The sequence below is a fragment of the Lutra lutra genome, chromosome 1, assembly GCF_902655055.1.
Source record: "Lutra lutra chromosome 1, mLutLut1.2, whole genome shotgun sequence".
NCBI lineage: Eukaryota > Metazoa > Chordata > Mammalia > Carnivora > Mustelidae > Lutra > Lutra lutra.
This window is the reverse complement of record NC_062278.1, coordinates 171,026,482-171,047,980: the sequence shown is the minus strand read 5'-3', so window position 1 is coordinate 171,047,980 and position 21,499 is coordinate 171,026,482. Positions and strand designations below refer to the sequence as shown.

Genomic DNA, 21,499 nt, shown 5'->3' with positions numbered 1-21,499 from the left:
GGGGGAGGGGCAGAGAGGGAGGGAGAAGCAGACTTCCCAATGAGCAGAGAGCCTGACGCAGGACTTCATCCAAGGACCCTGGGACCATGACCTGAGCCCAAGGCAGACGCTTAACCAACTGAGCCTCCTGGGCACCCCACATCTTTTTCATCTTTGACTCTTGAGCACTGATCCATAAGACACTCATAACTGTGGCACAAGGCTGTTAGTGACCCACAGAGGCAACATTTTATAAGCAGAGAAAACAGGATGTTTTAATTGGTAGAGTCAGGAGTTGTTTGTTCTTGATTACAGTGTTCAACATGCAAATTACATTCACCTTTTGGTACAGAAATGGCACCCTGACACTTCCCTGGGACAGTCAATCCAGACAGAATGATTCCTGGGCCAACCTTAACTACATGTCTGCCAGCAATTGCACTTTCTCCCTTCTTACAGCAATATGCTAACTCTCTTATCCAGAAAAATTGGGAAATGAGGTCCTTCATTCAACAGAGTAGCCATTTTTGGTACAGCACTATTGATGTCAATGGATTTGATACATCCTGAACTCCAGCTCAAGACCTCAGATTATGTAACCTATCTCTGATGATCCCAAAGGCACTTGAGAATCCGGCAGTGTCTCAGTGTTGCCGATTTTCACCGGACAGTGTTAAGAGATAGAAGGCTGGCTAAGTCTGTCCTAGCCCTGGGTATTCACTCTGCAAAGAGCTTATTTGAATCAGATTTTGACCCATTTGCTCTTTATGTCACTTTGTAGGCTCAAAATGAACAAGACAGGGAGCTTTCACTTTGCTCATCCATACTGCTAAATTTTCAGTAAGGAAAATGTATTATTTGTGTAAAGAAAGTTGTACAAATACTAACAAAAAATTAAAGGTAAAACACAAAGTATTTGGATCCCAAGAAAACAGGCGTTCACTGTAGTTAGAAGTCAGGCTGACTGCACTTAATAATTAGGCATAATTGACAATGCTTTTTCCAAAGACTGAATTTTTGCTAAGTTTTATATATTATAACTAGCTTGAGTATTCTCCCTTTCTTTGACTTTCATTATCAGAGTCACCAGAAGGAAAATGTAAAACATTTTAAAAATAGCTGCTTCTGGGTAAGTCATCTAGCACACACTCCCCAGATCTCCTCTAGTTTCAGACATACAAGGGAACCTGGCTCAGATAAGAACAATTCTTGCTGAACACCTGCCAGCTCATGCATCCTTCTTTTTATTCTGAGAGGGTCCAGCTCAAATCAAAGTTATAAAGTTAACCACTGCTCTGAGTTCCTCACACAGCAAATCCCTGTGTGGTCTTCAAAAAATCGAGGTCTGTAATTCCTTCTTAAACATGCCTTCAAAGTGGAGGTCTTTGGCCATGAGCTCCTCTTCGACATCATCTAGTGCCCACTGGTGATCTGTCAGCTCCAAAGCTTCCCACTCTGTCTGCAAAGGAAGAGGACACCAGGGAAGGGAGAGGAGGGCTGTTACTAAGAGCAGTGCTGTTGTGGGAGCATTGATTCTAGCCAGCAGCTGGATTAAGCTATTAACATGTATAAACTCATTTCATCCTATGAGGTAGGTACTGCCACCTGCCCTGTGCACCCCTAAGCTCGATCTGTAGGCAAAGAGATCAAGGTTAAAAAAGGTAAAATAATCTGTCTGAGGTCACTAGAGCTAGTAACTAATTACATTTCTTAAACAGTCTACAAATGCTGACTACTTCTGCCTTTAATTTGCAGGTTTAAAAAAATGCTTTAGGAAATATAATATGCAATACAAATGTTAGCTCATGGCTTTTTAAATTTTTTTTTTAATTTTTTTATTTTTTAAAATATTTTATTTATTTATTTGACACAGAGAGATCACAAGTAGGCAGAGAGGCAGGCAGAGAGAGAGAGAGAGAGGAGGAAATAGGCTCTCCGCTGAGCAGAGAGCCCGATGCGGGGCTCGATCCCAGGACCCTGAGATCATGACCTGAGCAGAAGGCAGAGGCTTTAACCCACTGAGCCACCCAGGCGCCCCTCATGGCTTTTTTTTTTTAAAAAGATTTTTATTTAAATTCTAGTTAGTTAACATACAGTACAATATTGGTTTTAGGAGTAGAAGTCAATGATTCATCACTTACATACTACCCAGTGCTCACCACGACACATGCCCCCCTTAATACCATCACCCATCTAGCCCGTTCCCCCACTCACCTCCCTCCATCAACCCTGTTTGTTCTCTATCATTAAGAGTCTCTCATGTTTTGTGCGTCCCTCTCTCTCACCCCACATATGTTCATCTCTTTTGTTTCTTAAATTCTACATGAGTACAATCATATGGTATCTTTCTCTGACTGACTTCACTAGCTCCATCCACATTGTTGCAAATGGCAAGATTTCATTATTTGATGGCTGAGTAATATTCCAGTGTGTGGTACACACACCTCTTCTTTATTCGTTCATCTTCTTGTTTTTTTTTTAAGATTTTATTTATTTATTTATTTATTTATTTATTTATTTATTTATTTGAAACAGAGAGAGAACAGGAGCAGGGGGAGGGGGGCAGAGGAAGAGGAAGAGCAAGAATCAGACTCCCCACTGAGCAAGGAGCCTGTGTGGGGCTCAATTCCAGGACCCTGGGATCATGACCTGAGCCAAAGGCAGACACTTAACCAACTGAGCCACCCAGGCGCCCCTCCATTTTTTTAAAAAATACAATTGACATACCATAAACTTCACCCTTGGAATATGTACAATGTAGTGGTTTTTAGTGTGGGTTCACAAAGAAATGCAACCATCACTACTACCTAATTTCAGAACACTTTCATCACTACAAAAAGAAACTCTATTTCAAATAGCAGATGCCCCCCATTAAGCCCTCTCCCAACCTCTGGCAACTGCTACTTTACTTTCTGTATCTTTGGATTCATCTATTCTGGATATAATATGTGGCTTTTTCTTACTGAAACTCTATTTCAAATAGCAGATGCCCCCCATTAAGCCCTCTCCCAACCTCTGGCAACTGCTACTTTACTTTCTGTATCTTTGGATTCATCTATTCTGGATATAATATGTGGCTTTTTCTTACTGGTTTCTTTCACTTAGGATGCTTTCAAGGTTCCTCCCTGTTGTAGCATGTATTGGTACATCGTTCCTTTTTGCTAAATATTCCAATGAACACTTTTATTGTCCATATACTGTATGTATATTCCAAAAGGTTTCATTTTGCTCATCCGTTCATAAAATGGACATTTGGATTGTTTCTACTCTTGGACTATTATGAATAGTGCTCTGAACATTCCTTCTTTCTTTTCTCTTTCTTTCTTTCTTTCTTTCTTTCTTTCTTTCTTTCTTTCTTTCTTTCTTTCTTTCTTTCTTTCTCTTAAGATTTACTTGACAGAGAGAGAGAGAGCCTGCACAAGCAGGAGGAGTGGCAGGCAGAGGGAGAGGGAGAAGCAGGCTCCCAGTGGAGTGGGGAGCCCGATGTGGGGCTCGATCTCAGGTGGGATCATGACTTGAGCTAAAGGCAGACGCTTAACCGACTGAGCCACCCAGGTGCCCCTCTGAACATTCTTGTGTAAGTTTTTGTGTGGACATAGGTTTCCAATTCCCTTGGCTACTTACCTAAGTGCGGATTGGTGGTCATATGGTAATTACGTCTAACTTTTTCAGGATAGGCACTAAAAACTGCTTTCCTGGGCGCCTGGGTGGCTCAGTGGGTTAAGCCGCTGCCTTCGGCTCAGGTCATGATCTCAGGGTCCTGGATCGAGGCCCGCATCGGGCTCTCTGCTCAGCAGGGAGCCTGCTTCCCTCTCTCTCTCTCTCTCTCTCTCTGCCTGCCTCTCAGTCTACTTGTGATCTCTCTCTGTCAAATAAATAAAATCTTTAAAAAAAAAACAAAAAACTGCTTTCCTAAGTGGCGGCACCATGACCAGCAATAGAATAATTCCAATTTCTTCACATCCTTGTTTACAACTGTTAGTGTCCGTCTTTTTTATTATAGTCATCGTGTGAGTCACTGTGGTTTTGATTTGCATTTCTCCCATGGCTAACAATGCTGAGCATGCTTTCATGAACTTACTGGGTATTTGTATATCTTCTGTGGAGAAATGTTTACTCAAAACTTTTGCCCACTTTTAACTGGAATGTCTTACTATGGCTGAGTTCTGAGAGTTCTTTATTCTGAATACTAGACCCTTATTAGAGATACAGTTTGCAAGCATGTTCTCTAATACTGTCTTTTCATTTTCTTGATGGTGTCCTTTGCAGTACAAAAGTTTTCTTTTTTTTTAAGATTTTATTTATTTATTTGACACACACACACACACACAGAGACAGCAAGAGAGGGAATACAAGCAAGGAGAGTGAGAGAGGGAGAAGTAGGCCTCCTGCTGAGCAGGGAGCCTGACGTGGGGCTCAATCCCAGGACCCCGAAGGCAGACGCCTAATGACTGAGCCACTCAGGCACCCCAAAAGTTTTCATTTTTACAAAGTTCCATTTATCTGTTTTTCCTTTTGTTGTTTGTACATTTTTTTAAAGATTTTATTTATTTATTTATTTATTTGACAGACAGAGATCACAAGTAGGCAGAGAAGAGGCAGAGAGAGGGGAAGGGAAGCAGGCTCCCTGCTGAGCAGAAAGCCCGATGTGGGGCTCCATCCCAGGACTCTGGGATCATGACCTAAGCCGAAGGCAGAGGCTTTAACCCACTGAGCCACCCAGGTGCCCTTGTTGCTTGTACTTTTAATGTCGTGTCTAAGAAGTCACTGCCTAATCCAGTGTCAAACATTTTATACTTCTAAGGGTTTTATAGTTTTACAAAACTCTAACCATTTAAAGTTTCTTCTTTTTTTTTATTGTGGTAAAATAGGTAACATAAAATTTGCCACTTTTAACCTTTGTAAATATACAATTCAATGGCATTAATTACATTCACAATGCGGTGCAAACATCAAGACTATGTATTTCCAAAATTTTTCATCCCCTGAAGAAGAAACTCTGTACCCAGTCAGTGGTAAGACTATTCTTTCCCCCAGTGAACTGTCTTGGCACCTCTGTTGAAAGTCAATTGATCTTAAATGTATGCGGGGGGGGCGCCTGGATGGCTCAGTGGGTTAAAGCCTCTGCCTTCAGCTCAGGTCATGATCTCAGGGACCTGGGATAGAGCCCCACATCGGGCTCTCTGCTCAACGGGGAGCCTGCTTCCCTTCCTCTCTCTCTGCCTGCCTCTCTGCCTACTTGTGATCTCTGTCTGTCAAATAAATAAATAAATAAATCTTTAAATGTATGGGTTTATTCTGACCACCACAAGTCCACTGCATTGATCTGTAGATCTGTCCTTATGCCAGTACCACACAGTCTTGATCACTGTAGCTCTGAAGTAGGTTTTATTTTTTTTTTAAGATTTATTTATTTATTTATTTGACAGACAGAGATCACAAGTAGGCAGAGAGGCAGGCAGAGAGAGAGGGAAGCAGGTTCCCCGCTGAGCAGAGAGCCAGATTCGGGGCTTGATCCCAGGACCCTGGGATCATGACCTGAGCCGAAGGCAGAGGCTTAACCCACTGAGCCACCCAGGCGCCCCTCTGAAGTAGCTTTTAAATCGGGAAGTGTGAGTCTTCCAACTTTATTCATATTAAACTCTAATTGGGCTATTCTGGGTCTCTCGCATTTCCATATGATATTCAGGATCAGCCTGTCAATTCTCTGTAAGAATCTGTAGAGAATTTTGGGAGTATTGCCATCTTGACAATATTAAGTCTTTTAATCGATGAACATGGATGTCTTTCCATTCATTCAGGTCTTACCTTAATTTCTTTCAGCAATGCTTTATAATTTCCTTGTAAAAGTCTCATCTCTCTTTTGTTAAATTTATTTCCAAGTATTTTACTCTTTTTGATACTTTTTTTTAAGATTTTATTTATTTATTTGAGAGACAGAGATCACAAGTAGGCAGAGAGGCAGACAGAGAGAGAGGAGGGAGCAGTCTCCCCATTGAGCAGAGAGCGTGATGTGGGGCTTAATCCCAGGACCCTGGGATCATGACCTGAGCCGAAAGTAGAGGCTTTAACACACTGAGCCACCTAGGTGCCCCTTGATACTACTTTAAATGGAATTTTTTTCTTAATTTCATTTTCAGATTCTTTATTGCCAGTGTGTAGAAATACAACTGATTTTTGCATCTTTACCATTCATCTTCTAAAAGATGTTCTAAAAAAAGTCCTTGCTGGACTTGTTTGTTAGCTCTAACAATTTTCCTTGTGGGTTGCTTACAATATTCTGTATACAAGACCATGTCATTTGCAAACAGAGATCATTTCCTTCTTCCTTTCTAACGTAGATGCCTTTTATTTCTTCTTGCCTAATGGCCCTGGCTAATCATCCAGCACAAGGTTCAACAGAAGTGGCAAGGGTGGACATTCTTATCTTGTTCCTAATCTTAGGGGGAAAGCTGTTAGTGTTCCACCACTGAGTATGATGTTAAGCTGTGGGTTTATCATAGATGCCTTCCATCAAGATGAGCAAATTCCCGGGGCGCCTGGGTGGCTCAGTGGGTTAAGCCTTTGCCTTCGGCGCAGGTCATGATCCCGGGGTCCTAGGATCGAGCCTTGCTCGGGCTCTCTGCTCCACAGGGAGTCTGTTTCCACCTCTCTCTCTCTGCCTGCCTCTCTGCCTACTTGTGATCTCTGTCTGTCAAATAAATAAATAAAATCTTTAAAAAAAAAAAAAAAAAGATGCGCAAATTCCCTTCAGAGAGCCCGACGTGGGGCTTGAACCCAGGACCTGGGATCATGACCTGAGCCGAAGGCAGCGGCTTAACCCACTGAGCCACCCAGGCACCCCCTGTTTCTAGTTTTTATCATGAAAAATTAGTGAGGTTTTGCTGTACAAAAATTATACTGGATTTTACATAGTGCAGGATCATTTCATGAAAAGCCTTTAAGTATTGATATTTTTTTTAAATGAAATTGATATCTGATGTCCACAGGGTCCTAAATAGTTCAGAATATTCTAAATGTTTACTTGGTATCTCTGAATGGACTCTATTTACAGCTTCATTTACAGTGTGGCTTAAATTTGAGTGAGCATTTAAAAGCTAGTAAAAGTACCAAGAATCTCCAATTTATTTACAGCTGACTCTGTCTCAGGAATAAGAAAGAAATATGTAAATACAAATTCATTTGTGCTAAATTTAAATGATGGAACCATCCATACGACACTCACTTCAGGGAACCCAACGTTAAAGTAACTGTCCACTAATGTCTTTCAGACCATTAGTAAAGCTATGGAAGATGTGAGCGTACCTTGAAAGCTTTGTTGGTGTCTGCAGGCATGGCCATGGCTGCTCCCGTCATCTGCTCCTGCATCATCCTTGACTGGTCGGCGGCTGCAGTGTAAGGCACACCGATGTGAGTGCCAGGGCTCAGCAAGCACCCAGCGCCCTCTGGGAAGAATGGTCCTCACACAACACTGACAGGTGCTCAGGAAGGGGTGAGAGCCCCGTAGGACAGATTCACTGACTGGCCCTCCCACACACTGGCTATGTGACCTAGGGAAAGTCACTTTACCTCGCCTGAAAAATGGGCCTGATAATAACAGAAAGTAACTGAAGGAAGTGCTAAACTTGATTTCAAGTGTAAACAATCACTACAGTCACCGATTATGGAGCAAGTATTTTATGCCAGGCACTTTACAAATTGCTTTACATATTCTGCCTCATTCACTCCTTACAACAAACTCTGAAGTTAATTATTAAGGTCTCTATTTTACAAATGAGCATACGATGAAAGTGGTTAAGTCACTTGCCCGAGTTCCCAACCATTAAATGAGAGAGCCAGGATTAGTCCTGGCAAGAACTCTAGTCAATGAACTAACTGGTCAAACCAGGCCTTCTCTCAGCTTCAGTTTACAGGCTTACATTACTGGTACTGGATTCCTCACATGAGGCTTTCATACCTTGGGGAACTAAATATTGTCCCCGTGATTTCCAGGGAGAATTCAGATCTTAGTTGATCCTAGATTTTTTTTTTTTTTTTTAAGATTTTAAGTAATCTCCACACCCAGTGTGGAGCTTGAACTTACAACCCTGAGATCAAGGGTAGCATGCTCCATCAACGGAACCAGTCATATGCTCTAACCCTGGAATCTGTAAGACTCTTACAGAATACCTCAGAAATTTACGAAGTTTAAGGAGTGAAGCATTGTATTTGACTATGCTAACAAACAGAACAGACTACATGAGTTTTCTGGCCCTGGCATGGATGACTGTCTATCAAAGTATTTGCTGATTAAACCCAACATGCTTCTTACCATTATCTTGGCCCAGAATCAGAGAGTAAATACTCCGAAGCCCAAAGACATTGAGGAAGTACCAGGATGCAGAACTCACCCTAGCAAAGCAAAAGTGAAACAACATAGGTAGTTATTTTAGAATTAACAGAATTCACAATTTTCGATCACCCAAAGAGTATATAAAAGAATCACTTGGGGTAAGGCTAAAAGTTGTCATAATCCACCCATGTCATTTTGAGTGGAGTTTCAATGAGAAAAATAAAAAATCTATTCCAGTGAAGAATGCAAATCAGAAATTCTGTTCTTTAAGGGACATTAGTTTTAGCTTTTGGTTTGTGCTTTTATAAAGGAAAGAAAGTTCTTACCAGGATGCATCTAATGTGAGTAGTTCAATTCCCTGTTGCAGCATTGGCTTAAAACGGAGAGTCAGTGGAAATGGGACCTTGGCTACAGAAAAGAGAGAGAAAGTTCAGAATCTTTTCTTGCTGTTTTTAGAACAGTTTAAGCATGAATGCACGTAATCCTTCCATGAGGTGGAAACTCTGTACCATACACAATTTGAAATGATTTCTGCCAGTAAATTTGTTTCAGTTTCTGAAAAAAACAAGGCAAGTATCACTCTATTATAGTTCCTTCAACACAAGCTTCTCTATTGCTTAAGAAGCAGGGACTCTGGGGATGCCTGGGTGGCTCAGTCGGTTAAGCCCCTGCCTTCAGCTCAGGTCATGATCCCAGGGTCCTGGGACTGAGTCCCACATCGGGCTCCTTGCTCAGCAAGGAGCCTGCTTTTCTCTCTGCCTCTGCCTGCCACTCTGCCTGCTTGTGTGATCTCTTTCTCTCTCTCTGACAAATAAATAAATAAAATCTTAAAAAAAAAAAAAAGAAGAAGAAGCAGGGACTCTGAGTTGTGACCTAAAATTAGAAAAGAAACTTGCACTGATTTGTAAAACCCAAAATGGAATATATACACATAGAGAACTACATTCCTGAGAAATGAAATTGATTCAAAACAAATTATAAATAGACAACTCACTCCAATACTTAGGAAATGAAGTCAAAATAGAAACATGCTTCCCTTCATCCTACTTAACGAGAATTAATTTTGGATACGAATGAGCAAGCCATTCACTTAAGTTCCTATTTGTAAAAAACATCCACATCATGAACTAATGATGAGCTTGGGATAAGAGCCATAGTCACGGCATATGAAATTTTTTTTCAAAGAATGTAATTAGTTTCCAGGGCACCTGGGTGGCTCAGTCAGTTAAGCATCTGCCTTTGGTCAGGTCAAGATAGTAGGGTCCTGGGATCGAGGCCCATGTTGGTCTTCCTGCTCAGTGGTGAGTCTGCTTCTCTTTCTCCCTCTCCCTCTGACCTTCCCCCTGCTCATGCTTGCTTTCTCATGCTCTCCCTCCCTCAAATAAATACAAACTTAAAAAAAAAAAAAGAAAGAATATGGTTAATTTCCAATAGAGAATATGGGACCCATTATATTAGTGTCTCAGCAGCGCTTGGATTTCTCTGAACAGGGACATGGGAAAGGATCATAGTTAAATGAACCTGAAGTCTTCTGGGTCTGTAACTTACTTGTGACAAAGCCTGAGAACGTCATGTTGATCCATCCACCAATAAGAATCATAGGGAGCACATTTGTTACATTGCCTTTCATCATGTCTGTGAGCATAGTGGGATCTATGACAAAAACAAGAGACAACAGCATTTTACCACTGTTGGCAGGGACTTCTCCCTGATTTTCTGTAAATTTTTAATTTATATGATAATTAAACTAATACAAGCTCACTGTAAAAAATTCAAATGACATGGAAACATAGGATTAGATAGCTTCTCTGAGCCCACTCTCTGAATACTTTTAATTCTTTGTTGCAATCCTTCCATCTTTATACATATATATATAAATTTACACACACATGTATTTACATGCATTTACACACACAAGTTTCCATATGTATACAATAAAGATATTATACTTACTAATCTGCTTCTTAATTTTAAAAAAGTAAATATATTGTAGATGGTATTTTCACATTGGTTTAATATCTCTCTCTCTCACTATTTTCAGTGTGTGCATAAGAGTCTACTATGTGGTCACACTTACTACTTCTGGATGGACCTATAGATTGTTTCTTTTTTTCTTTTTTTTTTTTTTTTGGCCAATAAACACTGTTGCCAAAAACTACCTAGTATATAATCTGCATGTGATGTGTTTCTGTAAGAGAAATTCTTAGAAGAATTCTTAGAATTTCTAGGTCAAGGGATTTGAACATTTAAAATGAACATGGGGCACCTGGGTGGCTCAGTGGTTTAAGCCTCAGCCTTCAGTTCAGGTCATGATCTCAGGATCCTGGGATAAAGCCCCGCATCTCGCTCTCTACTCAATGGGGAGCCTGCTTCCGCCTCTCTCTCTGCCTGCCTCTCTGCCTACTTGTGATTCTCTCTCTGTCAAATAAATGAATATAATATTTTTAAAATAAATAAATAAATAAGATGAACAAATACCATCAGATTGTCCTTCAACAGTAGCAAGAGGGCCTAACTTCCCATGACTTTGACAGTAGTAGCTTTGTGAAGCTTTCAATCTTCATCAGTTTAATGGTCTAAAAAGGACATCTTGGGGGCACCTGGGTGGCTCAGCTGTCTAAGTATCCGACTCCAGATTTGGCTCAGGTCATGATTAGCTCATGTATATGAGCCCTACAGGCTCTGTGCTCTGCAGGAAGTCAGCTTGAGATTCTCTCTCTCTGGCTCCCTCTGCTTCTACCCCCAACCCCCACTGGGTGCGCACACATCTCTCTCAAATAAATAAATAAATCTTTAGAAAAACTAAAAAGGACATCTTGTTCTAATTTGCATTTTGTGGATTTAGTGAAGTCAAGTATCTCTTCATACATAAATTGGTCTTTTGTTTCTTGTGGTCTTTCTAAAAGACTTATTAAAATCAATTGTAGTACCTTCTGTCCGGGTTTCTTACTTAGAGAAATGGGTATTAAAATGAGAGGACAGCCAACACAGAATAATAGATTATTTTGTTTCACTTTAAAAGTGCTATGTTTTTTCACATGACTAGGGTCAGCAGAAGAAATCCGTTACAGCAAAAATTGTATGGTGGGCCAAGCAATCATGACTGACAAAGAAATGGCTGGGCTGGGAAGTGATTAAGAGCTCCTCCTCTTTCAGACAGAAGCTGGGTGGCCATCTGTCAGCAAGGGGATCCAGACACTGGCTGGGAGATGGGACTAGGATGCTTTACCAACTGTGCTCCACAGAGCCCTGGGTCCTGAGGAACAGCAAAGGGAAGAGACTCAGGGATAATGGCTCTAGTTTTCTCATCCCCCAGCCAGCGGCTCTTTTTTTTTTTTAATCCACTTTATACATTGGCATTCCCAGGTGATTTATTTAGGGAAAAAAAAAAAGAGCTCCACTTGTGTAGATCCCTGTATTAGATGATCTCTAAGCCCCTTAGATTTCTATCTCATACAATTTAACATTTAAATAAATCACATCCTCTTCCTGCCCTCCCCCAACTCATGTTAAAAATCTTCCTTAAAGAGGACAGAAGGGAGTAAACATACCAGTCATAGGAGAAGGAGGCACTACCTTCCTTTTAGTTTTTTTGAAAAATCCATCCTCTGGGTTGTTGAAGTAATATTTTCGTGTCAAGAAAGACTAGTAGAAAAGAGAGCTTTTTAAGTCTTAAAACTGTGACATAGCAAATTGTCAAATTATTCCCCAGAGGTTTAGTCAGAAGGCTCTTGGAATAGGCTGTTACACTCAGAGCTGGCCTCCTACTTGGCAGCCAACCTGACACTTTAGCTGAGTCACATTTAAAAACAATTTCCTAAGAAGGGCGAGGTCACAATGACAGCAGACACCACTAGGTCACAGCTTAATTACAGATTTGCCAAACTTCAGCTTTCTCCAAAGAGTCCCCTTATTAAACATTCAGACATCTACTGCCCTCAACAGTGAATCATAGAACTTTAAAAAAAAAGAGAGAAATGAGTACCTGTTTGGGAATGTATTTTCCATTTTCCCTGAGGACTCTGCTCCGAATTAGGACCTGACTGAAAAATACAACCAAGACAATGAGATTTTTAAAAGCGAAACACTAGAAGAAAATGAAGAATAAGAGTAGAAGACCTATTTAAACACAAGAGAGAGCCTATTTGGCAACAGTCCTGTGGGGACACTTTTCAAAATACAAGTGTCCTTAAAACCAATATAATATATTTAACCCAACAATCAGGTCTTCAAAAAAGCATTTTTCAGAAGTCACTGTGTTTATGAACAAAAGATTTCCGAGGAAGGCACATTTGGAACATCACATTCAGCTTTCTCTTATTGTATAAAAGCTAAGAAGGAACTTTCTCTGAGTGAAAAGAGTAAGACTGGATACTCCTCAGGAGATCTGGGGGCGGGGGGGGGGAGGGAGGGTGAGGACAAAAGAAAGAACTTTTAAAACCCCACAGAGAAATGAGTACAGGATTTGACAGGATTGATCCCCAACAGACAACAAATAGAAATTCCAGCAGGATTCAGACTGTTAGTAAACTCTCAATAAACATTAACTGAATTAATAAATTATTTGGTGATATCTGACTATAACTGATTATTAAACAGTGTGTGATACAAGTGGGTGCTGTGAAGACACAGATGCCAAACAGGACAGAGATCAAAATACTAATGTTTGCTAGGTTTTCAAAAGTTGTTTTAATGGGGGAAAACCCCATTAAGTTAATGGAAATCCTTCTTGGAAAGTAGAAAAAAAAAAAGAGAGAGAGAGACAGAAATAAACAACATGCAAATTGTGCTTGGTTTTGTCTCTACTCCTCAGTATAAACCACCTGCTCTAATCAGGGTCTCCTTGTCACCTTACGCATATTCTAGACTCTCCATGTGCTGGGAATGCTCTAGTACCCAACTTCTTCACGAATTCTACCCCATCATATCATAATACCTTCTTCAAGCCCCACCCTCTCCAAGAAACTCTGCCTGGTGCCCTTATGGAATTCTCTTTGGTCTTCCTCCTCTTGATCTCGTTGTACTGTACAGTTGACTGCTCTCAACACAGACTTAGAGGTGACATGTAATATGTTCTGTCCCCGGGAGCTAGTCTAAAGCTACTCCAGGTGTGGCCTGTGTACCAGTGCTGGCCTGTGACGAGGTTAAGTGTAGACATTCAAAGTAAGGGTTAAGGGTTTTTAATTATTTATAATAATTTGGTATTTCCACAATATCCAAGTAAATATGTACTAAAATAGTTTACAAAAGCATTGGTCTATGATAGATTGGAAATAAAAAAAACAAAAAAAAGGTCCTTCATCACTGATGGTTTAGACAGCATTGGGTCTAGAGTAACGGATAAAAATTTAAGCTCTAGTTGAACAGATGGGTTCAAATCCTGGCTCTGCCACTTAACTATGTGATCGTGGGTGAGTCATTTAAATTTTCCATGCCTCCTTTCATATTATGCACAATAACAGATTTATTCTCATTGGGCAAATACTTCTTGAACTTCTGAATGCCATGTACTACTAGGTGACATGAACAACAGTGATCAAAAAGCAAGTATCTCAGGGCGCTTGGGTGGCTCAGTCAGTTAAGCAGCCGACTACTGATTTCGGCTTAGGTCATGATCTCAGGATCCTGGGATCAGGTCCTTTGTCGTGCTCCGCATTGGATGGCAGTCTGCTTGAGGAGTCTCTCTGTCCTTCTCCCTCTGCTCCTCCCCCTGCTCTCTCTCTAATATAAATAAATTTTTTTTAAGATTTTATTTATTTATTTGAAGGAGAGAGAGACAGTGTAAGAGGGAACAGAAGCAGGGGGAGCAGGAGAGGAAAAGCAGGCTTTCCGCTGAGCAGGCAACCTGATGAGGGGCTCAATCCCAGGACCTTGGAATCATGATCTGAGCCAAAGGCAGACGACTAACAACTGAGCCACCCAGGCGCCCTTTAAATAAATAAATTTTACCAAAAAGGCGGGGGGGGGGGGGAGCAAATATCTTATGAAAGTTAACGTCTAGTGGGAGATAAAGACATTGATTAAATAACCATAGGAATAAATGTTAAATTCACCTGTTATGTCCTAGGAAGGATAGATGGATGGTATGGTGGGAGTATATAATATGGGGATTTGACCAAGTCTAGGAAGTTAAGGTCTGGGAAAAAGCTTTGATGATGATGCATGACTGCGTTGGAATCTTAGGACAACTAGAGATTACCTTGGCAAAGTGCTGGAGGGAACAGCATGGGCAAAAGCCCTGCAGCAGGCATAAAGACTATGTCTCTGAGGACCTGAGAAAAGGCCACATGGCTAGAAGAAAGAGAACTACAGAAAACATGGTGAAAATGAGACTTGAGAGATGTGCAAGAGACATACTATATAAGGCCACATGCATCCCAGTATATATTTTTTTAATTGTGGTAAAAAATACGTAACATAAAACTTACCACTGTAATCCTATTTAAACACACAATTCAAAAAAAAAAAAAAACACAATTCAGTAGTATATATACATATACAAACACAATGAAATATTAGCCACCAGAAAGGAGATCCTGCCATCTGCAACAACATGGTTGAAACTTGAGGGCATTATGCTAAGTAAAATTAGCCCAGAGAAAGACAAACACTGTATGATCTCATTTATATTTGGAATCTTAAAAAAAAAAAAAATGTCAAACTCATAGAAACAGAAATTAAAATGGTGGTTACTGGGGGATGAAGGAGATGGGGAGATGTCGGCCAAAAGGTAGTTATAAGATGAATAAATTCTGGGGGTTTAACATATAGTATAGTGACTATAGTCAATAAAACTGTGTAATGCACTTGAAATTTACTGAAAGAGTAGACCTTAAGCATTAACACTGATTTTTTAAAAAAAGGTAAGCATGAGGGACGCCTGGGTGGCTCAGCTGGTTAAGCAGCTGCCTTCGGCTCAGGTCATGATCCCAGCATCCTGGGATCGAGTCCCGCATCGGGCTCCTTGCTCGGCAGGGAGCCTGCTTCTCCCTCTGCCTCTGCCTGCCATTCTGTCTGCCTGTGCTCGCTCTCTCTCCCTCTCTCTCTGACAAATAAATAAAATCTTAAAAAAAAAAAAAAGGTAAGTATGAGGTGATGTATATGTTAATTAACTGGATTGTGATAATTCAGAAAAGTACATGTATGTCAAATCATCACATTGTACATTTAGTTACAAAATGTATTGAAATGTGACACATGCTACAACATGGATGAACCTTGAAAACATTATACTAAGTAATATAAGACAGGCACAGAAGGACAAATATTATATGATTCCACTTACATTAAGGTACCTAGAGTAGTCAAATTCATAGAAACAAAAAGTAGAATGCTGGTTGCAGGAACTGGGTGGAAAAGAGATGGGGAGTTATTACTTAATATGTTCAGAGTTTGGGATGATGAGAATACTACGGAAGTGGATGATGGGGATGTTTGCACAACAGTGAGAATGTACTTAATGCCACTGAATTGTACACTTAAAAATAGTTAAAAAAAAAAAAAAGAGTGGGGTGCCTGGCTGGCTTCATTGGTGGAATGTGTGACTCTTGACCTCAGGGTTTTGAGTTCGAACCCCATGTTGGGTGTGGAGAGTACTAAAAAAAAAAAAAGGAGCAAAAGGGAAATACTGAGGGGTTTTTTAAAAGATTTTTTAAATTTTTTAATACTGAGGATTTTAAGCTGAGCTCTTCATATATACAATTTCATTTAATGATTACCACTGCATGTGGCATATATTATTTTTCTTTTGCATGTTTTGTCACTTGGACTGAAACTCCCTAAGGGTAGGGTCTTGGCCTTGTCATATCTTGTATCCTATAGCATATAGTACAGAGCAGGGCACATGGTAGATCATCAATAAAAATTTGGTCACTATAGATAATTCAGGCCTTCTTCAGGCACTGTAATCAACAGAAATTCCCCTACATCTCCTGTATTTTCACTGCTGAGGAATTTTGTAGAACTGGGGTTGAGAACCATGACCTTAAGGCATCTCAACCCTAAATCAAGGCAATCTTAAATTATCCTATATTTTTTTCAGATAAATAACAATACTCTTAATAATCAACTGACATACCTCTTTTTTCCCTACATTTCTTGCTTGAGTGCTTTGATCTCTATATGATAGAAATTTCATATCATTTTTTCCACTGACATCTACCATAGTTAATAGTTTTTTAAATTAATTAATTATTTTTAATTAACATATAATATATTATTTGTTTCAGGGGTACAGGTCTGTGATTCATCAGTCTTACACAATTCACAGCACTCACCGTAGCACATACCCTCCCCAATGTCCTGTATATTCTAAAGACTCAGTTTGTCTGAGGTCTGCGAATACTGTAAGAAATTTTTAATTTTGCATTTCCGTTTCTGTTACTCTTGAAAAATAAGTCCTTATACTGCTTATAAAGACAAAGCTCTTCTGCATTGATAATTTGCAATTGAAAGACATTTTCTTAAAACTTTTTTTTTTAAATTTAGGTAGGCTCCATGTTCACCCTAAGATCAAGACCTAAGCTCAGATCAAGAGTCAGACACTTAACCAACCCAGTCACCCATGCACCCTGAAAGCTTTAGTTTTTAAAGCTGGTATTTCTCAAATTGGAGTTTAATCATATATTAAAGAGCTGAGTTTGTTTTTTTCCTTTCCTAAGAGTCAGTATATTCTTTGAGCTTGAGTACCATTTTTTCCAGACATTCTATTCCCAACTGTGATTTACTATATTTTATTCATTTTTCTTTCAGTTTTGGTTTAATATATTTTAGAAAAATTTTACTAAGTTTAGAGGCACCAAAAGCTTAATAACTTATGAAACCAAAGGTTCTATTTTTATTTAGGCTAATGGAAACTTATACTATATTTAGAGGAAATGTTTTACAACCAGAAAACATATTTTGCCTTGGTTTTGGCAGGTTGAAAACCACATGCTCAGAATTCTATCCAAGTTGACAGGATGACCTGGTGGGGTACTATCACACCATGTAGAAACTGGCATGATCCAGACATCTCACATAAAGGAACAATAATGACCAGAGAGGTTTGAGTTTTCTCCAAGGCAGTCGTTCTCCATGGAGACTGCCCTCTAGGGGGACTTCTGGAAATCTGTGGAATTTTTTTGATTGTCAAAATGATGGGGTAAAGAAATTAACTGTCATTTGTTAGGGGTAAGAGATGCTAAGTATTCCTCAGTGCTGGAGACAGTTGTGCAATTCAAAGAACCATCTCATGTTTCATACTACTTTTGAATATCTCACTGAATTGCTTTTAATTATGAGCCTCAAACCTAATTCCATCTTTTTTTCCACAGGGAAGGAAGAAGTGATTTTTTTTTTTTTGAAGAAGTGATTTATATATATATATTCAACTTCCAGATATGCAACCACCAAGTATGTATAAGGAAAACTGCACTTTGTTTTGTTCAGAACTTTATCAAGAGTAGTTCCTCATTTAGTAAAATCACATCCAAAACAGCACTCCCTTCTGTGATATCTAAATTGTGACTACTGTATCAGCTTACAGTTGAACCTGTCCCAACGAAGGTGATTTTATAGTGAGGTACATGCTTTGACTTGTGCATTACACTTTTTGAGGACCATTGTGAACAAGTACTTATGAAATAGAAATTAAATTATTTTTCTTTTATTTCTCCTTTGTCACAACTAGGGCATTACATTGTTGTTTTTATTGAAGTATAGTTGACACACAATGTCACATTAGTTTCAGGTATACAAAATAGTGATTTGACAACTCTATACATTATGGTGTGCTCATATATGTAGCTACCATATGCCGCCATACAATGCTACTACAATCTCATTGACAATGCTGTACCTTTCATCCACATGATTCATTCTGTAACTGGAAGCCTGTACCTCCCACTGCCTTTCATGCATTTACCTGTCTCCCTCTCTCTCTCCCCTCTGGCAACCAATCAATTTGTTCTCTGTATTTATGGGTCTGTTTCTGCTTTTGTTTGTTTGTTTTGTTTTTTTAGATTCCACATATAAGTGAAATCATATGGTAACTGCCTTTGTCTTATTATTTCATTTAGCATATAGCAGCTTCTAGGCCCATCCATGTTGTTGCAAACATCATGTTGTTTGTTTGTTTTTTAAGTATTATTTTTATTTATAGAGTGTAGGAACTGTGAATTTCATCTTGGGTTAGAAAAAGGAGCTGTGGGGATGCCTGGGTGGCTCTGTCGGTTAAGTGTCTGCCTTTGGCTTAGGTCACGATGCCAGGACCCTGGGACAGAGTCCCATACCAGGCTCATTGCTCAGTGGAGAGTCTGCTTCTCCCTCTGCCTGCCACTCCCCCTGCTTGTGCTTGCTCTCTTTCTCTGACAAATAAATAAATAAAATCCACCCCCCAAAAAAAGAGCTATGGGTGTAATATCATTCAGAAACATCACTCTGAAATCACATAGTCAACCAAGAGCAGAAAACTGTGGCAGAGAATCTATGACAACAGTAATTGTGGTCAAGAGAATTTAACTTGAATTTAATTTAACTGATCTGAGTTTAAGTACAGGCACAGTATTTTACAATTTTGGCTATTTGGGGTAGGCTACTTAATTTCTCTGGCTTTCTTTTCTTCAACTATAAAATTGGGTTCAGGATTATCTAACTTGGTGTGATTGTGAGGATAGGATGAGAACAATTTACTGGTGTTAATAAATGCTAAATATCTGAGCTCTTTTCACATTGCATCTTTTTATAGCCTTCCTTTCTGTGGAGAACTGACTTCAGGTTATCTCAGGAGGTTGGTTCTCAACAGTTCTGGAACTGATGCTACTGAAAAATAATTGTAGTGGCCTCTATGGTGTAGTGGAAAGAACTCCCGACTTAGGAACCAGAAAATCTGGCCTCAAGTCCAGAATGTCATCATGTGTGACCATGAAACCTCTTAAGCATCAGCTTCTATAAAATGGGACAGCAACATCTATCTCTTAAGAGTTGCTTTGGGGCGCCTGGGTGGCTCAGTGGGTTGGGCCGCTACCTTCGGCTCAGGTCATGATCTCAGGGTCCTGGGATCGAGTCCCGCGTCGGGCTCTTTGCTCATCAGGGAGCCTGCTTCCCTCTCTCCCTCTCCGCCTGCCTCTTTGTCTACTTGTGATCTCTCTCTGTCAAATAAATAAATAAAATCTTAAAAAAAAAAAAAGAGTTGCTTTGAATTTTAAATAAGTTAATGAATGTAAGTGCTTAGCTTAGTGCCTGGCATAGATTAAGTGCTTAATAAATATCGGTTGTTTATTATTATTATTATTATTCTCAGCCTAACTGGGAAGCATAACCAAAAGATAAAGCAGTGCTTCCTAAACTTCAGTCATTCTCATTCCATGGTTATGATTTTTGTTTTATTCACTAGCACTTGTACCATTAAAAACTTAGTATTTTTTGGGGCGCCTGGGTGGCTCAGTGGGTTAAGCCGCTGCCTTCAGCTCAGGTCATGATCTCAGAGTCCTGGGATCGAGCCCCACATCGGGCTCTCTGCTCAGCAGGGAGCCTGCTTCCTCCTCTCTCTCTGCCTGCCTCTCTGCCTGCTTGTGATCTCTCTGTCAAATAAATAGATAAAATCTTTAAGGAAAAAAAAAAAACTTAGTATTTTTTAAAAGATGTTATTTATTTGTCAGGGAGAGCACAAGAAATGGGAGTATCAGGCAGAGGAAGAAGCAGGCTCCCCGCTGAGCAAGGAGCACAATGCGTAACTCCATCCCAGCAGCCGGATCATGACCTGAGCCAAAGGCAGACACTTAAAAGACTGAGCCATCCAGGTGTCCCAAAAGCTTAGTATTTTTTTTTAAGATTTTTATTTATTTATTTGATAGAGAGAGAACACAAGTAGGCAGAGAGCAGGCAGAGAGAGAGGAAGGGAAGCAGGCTCCCTGCTGAGCAGAGAGCCCGATGCGGGGCTCGATCCCAGGACCCCGGGATCATGACCTGAGCCGAAGGCAGAGGCTTAAACCACTGAGCCACCCAGGCGCCCCAAAAGCTTAGTATTTTTTACATATTAACTTTTTCTACTTATGTAAGTTTTAACATAAATCTTTATGTTGCCAGCCAATGGAAAACCAGTATTAGTTGCCACACTTAACATAAACACAATAAAAACAAAATTAATTAAATCTTGGTAAGATACTGTTGCTTGTTGACAGTTCTGAGCCCGAGGCTTGCTATTTCTTAAAATGGAATAAGTAAGTGATAGCGAAGTGGTTAAAGACACAGCAACATTTCCCTAAGATAATCTGAAAATAATCACAATGATTGGAATTTTAAAAAAATTTTAATATGGTAGGGGCACAAATCTAGATAACTAAAATCATCTCAAATTACCTCTCTCCACAGATAAATACTGTAATGAAGCACTTGAGAAAGAAGTTGCCTCCACTCCTGAAGGAGAAATGATAATTACAATCCCCCACATCTCTATGGCAATTCCACATTTGCACAGCACTTGGTTACTTAGTATCTCAGCTGACCACCACAGTAGTTTGGTAAAAGGAATAGCGTAAACACACCCACCTTATACATAGTTCATAGATAAGAGGGTTGGCGATTGGCCTAACAATTAACAGCAACAATTTTTTTGAGCACTTAATGGGTCCCAAGCCCTGTGCTAAAGGCTTTGTAGGCTTCATTTAAAATTTAATCCCCACTCCTGCTCTATTAGGCATCTCCGGTTATCCTCATTTTACAAATGACTAAAGTGAAACACAGAGGTAACACAGGCAAGGTGACCCAGCCTTTGGGGCGCGATGTCAACCCGAACAAACTGACAAAACCCCTGTACTTTCTTGCCCAAGGTCACAAGGGAGTGAGGCCGCCGGAGAGGGAAGGCGCTGACCTGTCGGAGACTTGCTCCTGGGTGAGCTTCTTGTCGCTCTGCAGCAGGATGGACACGTAGTGGCGGATCATGCCCACAAAGAAGGTGATGATAACGATGGGTAGGACCACCCAAAGGCGGATGTTGGAGTCGAGCAGCAGCTCCGGCCCCGCCATCTTCACAGAAAGCCGGCTCCCACCCGGTGTAACTGGGTTTCTCTCCCCGCGGGGCGCGAAGGCCCCTCTTTGATTTCGCCTGTGGGCTTTGTCACGCTTCTCAGCCTTCCGGGCCCGGAGCCCTACTCCAGCTTTGACCCTCGCGGACTGCCCCCAGCCCTGCCGCCTGGCCGCCCACTTCCG

The 21,499-nt window shown here is 40.3% G+C and overlaps 1 protein-coding gene across 1 annotated transcript; it reads right to left on the bottom strand.

Annotated features, from left to right (window-relative positions):
• Nucleotides 1-227: 227 nt before the first annotated feature.
• EMC3 (ER membrane protein complex subunit 3) lies at nucleotides 228-21,476 on the bottom strand. The gene is made up of 8 exons (XM_047745165.1): nucleotides 21,162-21,476; nucleotides 12,297-12,354; nucleotides 11,863-11,956; nucleotides 9,860-9,964; nucleotides 8,638-8,719; nucleotides 8,291-8,370; nucleotides 7,285-7,367; nucleotides 228-1,438 (listed from the first exon to the last, which is right to left on the bottom strand). Exons 1-8 carry the CDS (start codon nucleotides 21,314-21,316, stop codon nucleotides 1,310-1,312), a joined length of 786 nt encoding a protein of 261 aa, XP_047601121.1. The 5' UTR covers nucleotides 21,317-21,476; the 3' UTR covers nucleotides 228-1,309.
• Nucleotides 21,477-21,499: the final 23 nt, after the last annotated feature.